This window comes from Trachemys scripta, chromosome 4 (genome assembly GCF_013100865.1).
Source record: "Trachemys scripta elegans isolate TJP31775 chromosome 4, CAS_Tse_1.0, whole genome shotgun sequence".
In the NCBI taxonomy this organism is placed as follows: Eukaryota; Metazoa; Chordata; order Testudines; family Emydidae; genus Trachemys; species Trachemys scripta.
This window is the reverse complement of record NC_048301.1, coordinates 19,938,449-19,950,593: the sequence shown is the minus strand read 5'-3', so window position 1 is coordinate 19,950,593 and position 12,145 is coordinate 19,938,449. Positions and strand designations below refer to the sequence as shown.

The window sequence follows — 12,145 nt, the reverse complement described above, 5'->3', positions numbered from 1 at the left end:
CGGGCTGCCCCATGCAAACTACTAACAAGCAACCCCCTTGTCACTGTTCAGGAACCTCTGGGTTTTTATTTGAAGGGGTTCGCGTGGCAGGCACCCCACTAACGCTCCTGAGGGTTTGCAGCCGAACGGAGCTTTGCAGCGTCAATGTGGGAAAGAAACGCTCAAACTCTAGCGGCTCCCACCTCGTTCACCCCACCCCACGCGGAGCCCCTCCTCCCCTCGGAGCAGTTTTTCCTAAAGCGCTCCTGTGCTCTCGGTCCCTTTCTGCACCGAGGTGGGGAGCTCACTCCTCCTCCGCCTTCTCCTCCCCTCTGCTCCGCCCGCTGCCTCAGTCCGGGGCTTCTCTCGCGAACTCGCAACCCAAACTTTACTCCGTTGAGTTCCAACAACATGGGAGGAAATATTACGTAGCTCCAGGCTGCTGCCCGCCGCCGCAGCGGCAACCGCCCTTGCAAGTGGAAACCAAGGAGCCGGACTTTGCAGCCCCCGGTCCCTGGACTTGGCAATGGGCAGGAAGGTCTTTCAGGACAGCTCGGGACTGCTTAGCCCAGTGTAGCTGCAAACGGCTGGGATCTGGGCGCGCGGGTGGGTCAGGGTCCAGGTGACAAAAACCTGCCTGGTCCGGAACCATGCTCCGGGCTGCAGAGAACCCAGCTGGGAGAAGGTGTCTGGGCTTTGAACACCGGGCTGCGGGGGTAAGTTGGGGCGGAACTTTTCAGGGAAGGTCAATGGAGCCTGGTGCAGAGCGAGGGAGGTTTCACCCCTGCCCTCCGCGCGGGGATCCCCCGGGTGCTTGGAGTTTGTTGCTAGTTGGCCGCGCGCTTGGGAGGCACGAGGGAACTTTGCACTGGAGGCTGTGCGAGCAGCGTGCGCGGGAACCGGTCAGTGCACCGGGCCGAGGGTTGCAGAGCTGGCTTTTTGCACCGGTCCGGCCCGGGGGCTGCTCTTTGCAGGGTTCCCTCCCAGGCACAGGGGCCCGTCTTTGCAGGCTGCCCCGGATAACGCGAGCTGCTGGCTCCTTGCACTGTCCTGAGTCCTTCTCTCTTTGCAGGTCGCGGAGGGAAGCTCTGGGCGAGAGCCGGCCCCGCTCTCCCTGGAGCTCGCCCCTAGGAAGAGGCTGCCGCTTGCCGCCGATGAGGACCGTTGCGGCAGCCGCCCCCCTCCGGAGGGAGCTGGGGCCGTCTCGCTGGCCGAGCTGGGGCACTTCGAGAGAGCCGGGAAAGGAGGATGGTGCAAGAACTGCCAGGTCAAACTGGCCGAACTCAAGAAGCAAGCCGTGAAACTGGCCGCCAGCAGCAGCCCAGCTAACTCCCTGCCGGTAAGCCAGGCCCTTGCCCGGGCCCAGACTCACGCGGAATGGGGTTGCGCAATCACATCTGGAGCACACACAGCTGGAGAGCTATGGAGCCCATACCTAGAGTTCTACACTGTGCCCACCCAGTACCTGGCTACAGCTAGATCTTTGCACACTACACAAATCTGCGTGAGGAGGGCTATCTAACCCATAGCGTGTGTAGAGCTGTTCACCTAAGGTTCCTGGTACCTGTCTAGAGTTCAGCATCTGGACCTCAGTGCTACTGCTAGCTAGCTTTCTGCATAGTACTTTTCTGTGTCTCTGGGCTGTTTTAGAGTATATAGAGCTAGCTGCAGAGCTAGATCTCTGCATAGTAAATATTTGTATCTATACATAGTGCAAGTCTAGATCTTTGCATAGTGCTGATCCAGAGCTGCAAGGGGAGCAGCGGGGGCAAAAAAAACCTAGCTAGTTTTAAGACTGAGCTTGATAAGTATATGGAAAGGATGGTATGGTGGGACGGCTTTACGGTGGCATGTGGCCCATCTGTGACTGCTAGTGGCAAATATTCTTAACAGCTGCAGATGAGACACTAGATGGGGAAGGCTCTGAGTTACTACAATGAATTCTTTCCCAGGTGTCAGGCTCGTGGGTCTAATATATTTAGGGTCAGGAAGGAATTTCCGCCCAGGTCAGATTGGCAGAGACCTTGCGGGTTTTCACCTTCCTCTGCAGCGTGGGGCACTGGTCACTTGCTGATTATACTAGAGTAAATGGTGGATTCTCTGTAACTTGAAGTCTATAAATCATGATTTGAGGACTTCAGTAACTCAGCCAGAGGTAATGGGTCTATTACAGAAGTGTGTGTGCGGGGGAGGAGGTTCTGTGGTCTGCAATGTGCAGGAGGTCAGACTAGTTGATTACGATGTTCCCTTCTGGCCTCAAAGTCTATGAGTACAGCTCTAGGGCTCTGTATAGTATATATCTAGATCAGTGGTTCCCAAACTTTAACAGCCCGTGAACCCCTTTCACTAAATTGTGAAATCTTGTGAACCCCCTCCAAAAAATGAATATTTTCAGGGATTTAACTTTAAATTTCCTCAGTGTGATGGATGCCCCGCTCTTCCTGGGGCTCGGGCTGCCAGCCCTGCGTGGGGAGCGCTGGGGTTTGGACTGCCGGCTCCCCCGCTGACGGGGGCAGGGCTCGGGCTGTCAGCCCCAACTGCCCAGCCCCGCTCTTCCCGGGGCTTGGGCTGCCAGCCCTGTGTGGGGAGCGCTGGGGTTTGGACTGCCGGCTCCCTCGCTGACGGGGGCAGGGCTCGGGCTGCCAGCCCCAACTGCCTGGCCCCACTCTTTCCGGGGCTTGGGCTGCCAGCCCTGCGCGGGGAGCACTGGGGTTTGGGCTGCCGGCTCCCCCGCTGATGGGGACAGGGCCCGGGCTGCCAGCCCCAACTGCCCAGCCCCGCTCTCCCTGGGGCTCGGGGTGTCTGCCCTGCAACCAGGTCCCACTTGCTGTCTCTAATGCCCGGGGTCCTCTGTCTGCCATTAGTGAAATTTTTCTGGCAAACCCCCTGTAACGTTCTGCGAACCCCCAGGGGTTCGCAAACCCCAGTTTGGGAACCACTGATCTAGATCACTCTACGTCTGTGTTTCCAACTATTTTGCATTTGACTTGATTCTAAAATGGGTGATTTCAGTACTAAAAATGGTTAAAAACATTTCAAGGACTTTAGATTTCAAGCTCTTCTCAAGCAAAATGAAACTGCAGCCATTGCAAACTCACACAGTACATACATATAACTGATTGCCAACATTACTTTTTGCTGACAGTGTGAGCTGAAGAGTAGATTAAACATTGTGTGGAGTGCAGTCCGGAACACACACTGTGTCAGAGATCAAAGTCAATCCAGACTGTGCAGTCTTTCCTCACACGAAGAGCATGAAGTGCCAGAAGTGCCCTTTGTCAAACTTGGTAGAAGTTGGTGTAAGTGGCTTGTGACTCAGATCCCCAGTCACATAGTTCTGGAGCTAGTCTGAGTTGAAACGGCAACTGTGCTTTACGGGACATTAATTTGTTCTATTGCAAGATCACTAACAATTGGCAGTAGCACTAAAGTGGCACTAACAATTGCTCATTTCATGCAGGCCATAAAATGCTACTGAACGTTAAACTGTGATGTCCCCGATGGGCCTACATATTTCATTCACATAATTTGGAAAGAAAGTTTATGAAGGATGGTTTTGCTGGGCCCTAAATGTCTGGATGCTTGAATACACATCTCTGCTTGGTGGGTTGACTCCTGTTCTTAATCTCACAGGGGCAAATCTTGGTCACATCCTATTCTCATGCATTTATGCCTTCTACTAGACATTGATGAATATCTGATAATGAATGAGTATAATACATGAAAAAAAACAGGAGTACTTATGGCACCTTAGAGACTAACAAATTTATTAGAGCATAAGCTTTCGTGCATCTTCGGATGCATCCGAAGAAGTGGGCTGTAGTCCACGAAAGCTTATGCTCTAATAAATTTGTTAGTCTCTAAGGTGCCACAAGTACTCCTGTTTTTTTTGTGGATACAGACTAACACGGCTTCTACTCTGAAACCTATAATACATGAGTGTTCTGGAGTTTCATTTGCCATATGCATTGCTTTACCTATAGGTAGTGTGTTTATCTGCACAGTCTTCTTCTTTCTCTGTGTATATGATATGCATATGTTAGTTGCATTATATTATTAATTTGTTCTTCTAGCACAAGTATGTGAAACATTACTCTTAAAAGCCATTATAGGTAAAAAGCACATACAATCGTGACTAGACACATTAACAGATCACAAAGATTAGGTAGTGGGACAACATAGAACAGAAGACCCTAGTAATTCATTTACAAGGCAGACAAAATGTGTATTACGTTTTTAATAGCATTGGAATAACATTGTTTTCCAAACAATGCTTATCTGGATGTTTGCAAGAAGGGGGGGGGAGGTCTGCAGAGGAAGCCAAACCCTCTTGACCTTCATTTTCATTCAAAGAGTTCCTGTATGATCTACAGAATTCCCATTGAATCTAAATATAGTTTTGTTTGGAGGTGCATTGTACTGTAGTGTCAGAATGCAAAGCTCAGATTATAGTATTTTAGGGCTTGATCCAAAGCCCTGTGAAATCAATAGGAGTCTTTAGATTGACTTCAGTGGGCTTTGGATCAAGTCCTTATTTCCTTAGTGTAAAATGTCATGTACTTTTATCTTAACTGAAGGCAAAACTATTGGACCTCCTGTTGTCTGGATCCCCATGAATGGTGAATAGAAGTTTAATTTCCTATTGTTAAGTGTATGTGATATACTGGCTTTAAAAGAAGCATACAATGCCTGAATTCTTATTATCCTTATAGGAGTTTCTGCCTTTATTGGAAAGTAATAGGGTCCTATATTTAGATGGAAAAGTACATGGATCTTTGTCATGGGAAAAAATACATATGCTGGAAAGTCAATGGGTCTTGCCCAGGTGTTCAGGTGAAGAGACCTTCTCCAAAGGTCTGTTTGTGTGGTCTCATTTGTGTAAGTCTCTGGGGAAGCTTCCTGATAAGCACTTGATGATAGGTAAATTAATCCCCCTTTTCTTCAGGGTTCAAAGCATGCACAGAAAAGTAATAACTTAATAGCTGTCACAGTGTTAAAACCTTGACAAACTTGTTCTTAGAATAATTGATACAAAGAGTGGTTAGTTTATTGAGTAGCGTATGATAATCTCAAAGAGCTGAAGCTGTAGTGTTCCAGGATATTTAATGATTGAAACTGTATTTTCAAATGCCCACAATACATTTAGTTCAGCAAATAAACTACTTAGTACAGAGGAAGACAACACAATCAACAGCTAGAATCTCTATTAACTTACTGCACACCAGTGCACTTTGAAGGCAACAGGAGATAATGGTCAATGGTCCCGATCCTCAGCTGGTGTAATCTGGCATTACTCTGAAGTCGGTGGAGCTATATTGATTTACAACAGTTGAGGATCTGAACCAATGTGTTGGCAGATTGAGCATTTTATAATGTTTGTGCTAGAAAGGCAGCTTTTATTTTGCTTTCTTGTTTAATTACATAACAAGACATTTGAAAAAGCAGCTTCTCTTCTGGGCAGTGGCAAGTCCATAAATTGAAAATAAAGATAGAACTAATGACAAGGAACTAACATACTATGGGATGAGTGAACACAAGAAGGCTATTTCTTTGAACTTGCTATGTGCTCAAAGGATTTGTGGCCTTTGCCACGATAATTAAGGAATCTTTCAGCACAGATTCAGAAAGGTCTCTACACTTGGTACACAGGCTCTTTGGGAAGGTGGGTGTGTGGTTTATAGATTAAAGAAGGACATAATTATTGATGAAAGAGGGAAGTTGCATTCTCATACCTGGTGCAGCTGATAAGGGATTGAATTCAAATTAGAGTAAAAAGTCAAAATATTGTTTGCTGTCCAAAGGATGAGTTTCTGTAACCTGTCTTAAAGGATAATAATTGCTTGAGAATAGTATGATTAATTTAACTTTTGTGCTGCTGCCCTTTGAGTAAAAGGTAACTTAAAATGAGGTTTCAGTGCTAGAGTGATATGCAGTCACAACTGGTACACATTTGTTGTATTATCTTTTTTGAGTCCACTGACCATATATGGATAACTAATAAGAAAGATATGAATTTTAGCCTAGGTTAAAACTCCAGAACCAAGTTCTTAAACAAGAAATTTACTACACTCTACACTATCACTTCCCTTCTTTTTCTATTGTCTTTTCTGTTTGTTGTCACAATGATACCTGAAAATGAATTAAGACGTAGTTTCAATCAAGCATGTGTAGAAGCAAGCAACGTTTAATGTGGAAGTATCACAGATTAGCATTAAATATTGCAGTATCAGTGTCAGTTTAATGGGCCATGTACTGATTCTGTGTAAAATAAATAAATAAATAAAGAAAGAAAGAAAGAAAGAAAGAAAGAAAGAAAGAAAGAAAGAAAGAAAGTCTTGGTTTATCTCTAATAAAAAGTTTTGTATTTGTCTAGCAGACTGGATGCCTCAGGGAATTGGTAATGGGATACAGAGTCTTTCACTAATGGGGTTCTGGTTTGAATTCAGACCAGGTTGGTAGAGACTGAAAGTTGTTATAATTTGACAGCTGTTTGGTGACCTATAGGAAAATACTTGGTGGTCACAGTCTCATTCCCATTTGGCAGCTATCCTCATCACAAAACCACAGCACAACAATTAGCACTAATTGGCATAGTTGTTGGCAGTCACACAAGAGAGGCCAAGGATTGAATGGGCATGTAGATTTAAATAATAATAATAATGCTTAGTGTTTAAGATCTTCACAGCACTTGACAAATGTTAATTAATTAAGCCATTCAATGCCCCTGTGAGGTAAGTAAGTCTCATTTCTAAAGAGATGTCAAAGCAGCATATGGACCTCAGAAAGGAGGGAAACAGGCAGAGAGGTTAGTGTTGGCTTACACACAAAAATTATACCTCTTTACTTATACTGGTATAGTTAAAGCAGTACAGTGCCCAAGTGTAGATGCAGCTATATAGGTGTAAAGGTGTTTTATATTGGTATAGCCATTCCTATATGGGAAGGGGGATAAGCTATACTGGGTTAAGACACCATTATGCCAGTATAACTATGTCCACAATAGGGACATAGTTATACTGGTATAGTTAACTCTTTCAGTAAAAACTCACTTCCCTAGCCCAAATAGTTGTATCGGTACGAACTATATGTTTAGACCAAGCTTAAGTGAGGCCAAGAGCACAGGAAGTGCCAGTTTCAGAGCTGGGATTGAAACTGAAGCATTCTTAGCTCTTTTAGTGGTAAGAGTGAGTCACTGGAGGGAGCTGAGTACCAGCTTCTTGTATTCAGCCTGCCCTTCTCAAGAGGTGGGCTAGTTATATGTTGCACAAGGGGCAGTCTCTGAGTGGCCATGACTGTCCTCTCTAGAGGAGGGAAATATAGTAGTCTAGTATTGAGTTGATGAACATTTGTATCGTGGTTGGTAGGTCCTTGTCTGAAAAGAAAGGGTATGGTCTCCTTCCTGACAAGCAGAAGGTGAAGCACATTGTCCTGATTACTGTTGATATCTGGTTATCAAGGAATGGTGATGAAACTAAAGATACTCCAAGGCCTCACACCAATTCAGCAAACAGAAGGAGATCCCTTCTACAGAGAGTGTTGTCAGGGTCTTGGCTAACTCCTCAAAGTTTGTTTTCCTCTTCCTACTAGTAACTCTTTGCTCTAGCCTGGACTGAGCTCCAGCCAGCTGTTTTTCGTCCAAGTGATTATTTCATGTAGGTATTGTGACACTTTGTGATAGCATTAGTCACAGAGATGAAGAATAGGGTGTCATCAGCATATTGGTGACACTAGATCCTGGGGCATCACATGACCTTTCCCAGGGGTTTCAGATGTATGGTAAAAAAAGTAAAGAGGGTACAGGTTTGAAACTTGGGGGCTCAGTATGTGAGGGCGTTTGATGACCAGTTGCCCATCATCACTTTGGGTGCTATCAGAGCATGGTCACAACCACTTATTCAGTCAGTTTGTCAGGGACAGGAAGCATGGAGATGGGGTAGTCATTTGTGAGATCGCTGGCTTCTAGTGTTAGTTTCTGAAATATTGGTTGGACTATCGCATGCTTCAGGGTTGCAGGCTAATAGTCTTCTCTGAAGAAAGTTTAAAGGAAGTCATCAGTAGTGGATCTAGTTGAGCTTCCTTGGATTTCACTCATACAGTTGTGCTTATCTGGATAAGCAAGGATCCAATTAACACGTGAATGTCCCTCACAACTTCTAGTACCTGCGAGTGTGTAAGAGATCTTTGAACTTACTAAGGAGGGTGAGGTAGCCCTTGCCCTTTGTTGCGAGTTGGCTTTCTTTCCCTCCATATTCAGTTAATCTTTTGAGCTCTTTAGAATGTGGGTCAGTTGGGTCTGGAATTTGGTGAAGTCAGCTGATTATTTGGAATGACTTACTAGGCCTTGACTAACCTGTGATTCATCTTTATTTTGCTGTGAGACTATTTTAACCCCACAAACTGGCCCCGCTGTAATGGGTTGACACACATTGGAGGAATGGCATGGGGGAAGCTTGTGCTAACACTCTATACTTACCCGGTGGAGAATAGGGGACTCCAGTTTTGATGTTCCAGTTTTCAGTGCCTTTTGTGAGCACTACATTCCCTTTAAAATGTTTCATATTTAACATTTCAAAAGATGCCTCAGTGTAGAAGGTGCATCTTTGTTAGTAAATATGAGCTACAGGGCATTTTTTTGATGCATCTTTAATATTTAATTTCTGCAACACGGAATCTTGCATAGACATGGCTGTCGAGCGCTTCAGGCTATGAGATCAGATGTGGTTTTCAGGTACACGTGGAGCCTAATAAAGGGGATAGTGACAGTGTCAGATCAAATGTACTGAAATGAGCAACCAGGTAAGCTATTGTGTCCTCAGCCCTGCAATAGTCCCCATGCTGTATAAAAGGCTATGAAAGCTCATGGGACTGAAGCAGGATTGTAATCAGCTTGCCTAAAACATTTTGGATTGTCAGGCATGCCCTTTTAAAACACAGGTGAGCAGGATTATCATGCAGCACTGATGCCTGAGGCAATTGGTCTTCTCACAGGGGGATCTGAAATGGGGGAAGTTATGATTCCACAATTAGCTCCTGAGACTGCAGCCTCCTGGGCTGGCTGAGGGTAATTAGTATTGCTCTTGCTCTTTCTCTGCCTAATTTCTTCAACACCCTGGTCTATTAGACAGAAAGGGAGGAAACACATAAACCAGTTAAAAATTGAAGGGGGTGTGAAAGAGCAGCTGCTCCTAACCTCTGAGGTTACTTTGAACCTATTGAAATATATAGTATTGTTTTATTGTTTTTGCCAAGAGTTCCACCTACGTGATCCCAACCAACTTCTGACATGTTAATAGCGAGGCAGTGCTCATCTCTCCTGCTGCTGCAGATTGTGACTGATTCTCTTGACTTGACAGTTCAAGACTCTTGGAATTTTTCTCTATCCAGAGCAGGGCCCTCCCCACTTCTTTCTTCATACTCTTGATACATGGACGTCCAATCCCATGGAAATGGCATTGTCTGCGTCCAATTCACTCTACCTACTGAGAACACACTGAAACCGGGGCAGGCAAGCTTAAACTGGCTGCTGTTTTTTCCTATGTAGAGACCAGTATTTTACACCATCCTTTCTAGAAGGAAGAAACTTTCTATCTGGTTTTGTATACATTTCCTGCATGGAATAGTATTTTAGAAAGGCTCTATTGCCCTTCTTTGAACTAAATTACCTTCATGAGCTAGATCTGGTTGGATGTTACTTAGGTTAAGAGTGAGGGAGATCTGTGTAATTAAGGTTACTAGGCTCTCTTTTTTTAGTATAGGTGAAAATCTGTGGAACCCAACTTATCATAAATACTATCCCCATCCTCTGACCTGGAACCCCTAGTCCTAGAAGGAGTATTCACTACTTACATTGCCAATGTAGTCAAGTAAAGAATGTACTGATCAGAAACTTGAGTTCTGTTCCTGCCTCTGCCACACTCTATCATCTTTGGGAAGTCACTTAGGCCAGAGTTTTCGTATGTCTGCTAATTTTGTATGTCTGCTTTTGGGTGCCCAAGGTGAGAAAACTAGGACTTTATTTTCAGAGCTTCTAAGCATCCACAGCTCCCACTGAGTTCAAATGAAGGAAGAATGGTCTATGGTTAAGGCACTGGACTGCGACTCAAGAGATCTGGCTTTAATTCTCAGATCTACCACAGATTTCCTGTGTGAACTTGGGCAAGTCATTTAATCTCTCTGTGCTTCCATTTCCAATCTGTAAAATGGGGACAGTAGTCTCTTTTCCTTCCCTTTGTCTGTATGGTCTTTGGGGCAGAAACTCTCTTACTATTTTTTCTTCAGTGCTTAGCACAAGGGGGTCTGATATTAGTTGGGGTATCTAGGTGTATTGTAATACAAATAGTAAATAGTAATTAATAATAAAAACTGGCACTGATGCTGACAGTCAGATGCTGCAATAGGGAATTTGTAACTTGCAACTGGGTTTCCAAGTCTTGTAGTTTTAAACTGGGGGTGAGGGTGGGGGCTGTCTAGTTGGGGTCACTGGTTGCAAGTGGGTCACTATCATTTGAAGAAAAAAAAATGCTTTAGGAACCAGAAACAAAGCCAGGAACCTTAGGAAATAATCCATTAGAATTGTAAAGAAGAGTTTGTCCTAAAATAGCTCTGGAACTTGACAACTTACTAGCATGGACATGGCGAATCTGTGGAACAGGAAGTATGGGGTGGTGCAGAGTGTGTCAGGGCCAAGTGGAGCGTGTTTAGGGAACAGATAAGAGCTCAGAAGAATGAGAATGGATTAGATCTTTAATGATGACACGGTAGTACCTAGAAGATTCTTATCTGCATATTGCAGTGGGCTCTTACTGTTGTATCGTTAGACTACTGTATTGACGAACTACGGTGATCCCTTGCCAGATACCAGAAACTACTGTACTGTTGTACTCATCCAGTAGCAAAGTGATGCTGTTATGGAAATGTACTAAAAATGGGTTACCTATTTTTTTCTTAATAAAAATGTATTATTAAAAACATGAAAAGAGGAAAATGTTTGTAGAGATGCACAAAATATTGTTTTCAAATGAATATTCCCAGCAAGGGGTGTATGTAACTTTGCATAATAACTGATTTTTCTTCTGAGTAAATTAAAATGAATATAAGCTTTTGGTATAAATGTTATTTTAAAAGATGCTCTGGGTTATGCAGTAGCATAAGTGGCATATTCTGTATTGCAGGGGGTTGCGTTTGAAGGTATACTGCATGCTTTTATTGAATAGCACACACCTCAAACTTGTGTAACTTTATAGCTCATACTTAATTATTGTTGACCCAAGACTATAAAATTTTGGATACCATCCTTTCTTCAAAACACATCTCTACACACACACACACACACACACACTCCATTTTGACAGACTTTTCTCTAATGTTGAAGTTGCACAAGCTTTAAGACAGGGGCAGTCTATTTTTTGTCAAGATCCAAATTTCTTGGTCAAGGTATACTCAAGGTCCAGACTCCAGAGAAAATAATAATTAAAAAATTATGATAATGATAATAAGTAAATAAAAAGATTTCAGGGTCTGTTCAAAAGACTCTGGCGGTCTGGATTTGGCCCGCAGTCCGCTTATTGACTACCCCTGCTTTAATGTATATAATTAAGAGATGTTCATTTGCATGTAGGAAAAATGTTTAAATGATATAAACAAAACCATTCATTTTAAACAGCAACATTTCATGTTTGTTTTTGCGTGTTTACTTTTAGCACTTAGGCTTTGTTGCTTACATACTGTGCTAATGCAAATTGCATTAATGCTTATGGCAGGATCTGAAGATGTGCCAACACTAGAGGGTTAAATATACAGAAATATTCCTCTTCCCATGAATCATGCCTTAAATTCAGGCTTTATTCAGTATTCTTGGAATTTAGTAAACTGATCTGAATTTCACGTTGAGATGGAGGCCAGTATTACCATATGTCAATACTTGTACAGAATTGATTAGAATACCAGACGAGAGTGGGAAAATGATCAATTTTCATTTAGCTCTTAGCAAATCTTCGGCTAACATTGTTGGGGGATTTTACACTACTCAGTGACTATGACGTGAAAGCATTCTGAACAAAACTGAAACTTGATACCTCTATTTAGGGTGAACATTGAAAGGCTCTCAGCATTAACTGTGGAAGCAAAGCATTAGGCCTAGTTTTCACAGCATTCAAAGGATTATGTT

General features: G+C 43.7%; 1 protein-coding gene across 1 annotated transcript in view; it reads left to right on the top strand.

Moving 5' to 3' along the window:
- Positions 1–234: 234 nt before the first annotated feature.
- Positions 235–12,145, top strand: part of KIF26A (kinesin family member 26A) — a 129,144-nt gene continuing 117,233 nt past the window's right edge. The window contains exons 1-2 of the mRNA XM_034768642.1: positions 235–695; positions 1,052–1,318. Coding sequence (XP_034624533.1) covers positions 630–695; positions 1,052–1,318 — 333 coding nt within the window. The 5' untranslated portion in view covers positions 235–629. The remainder of the gene's footprint in view (positions 696–1,051; positions 1,319–12,145) is intronic.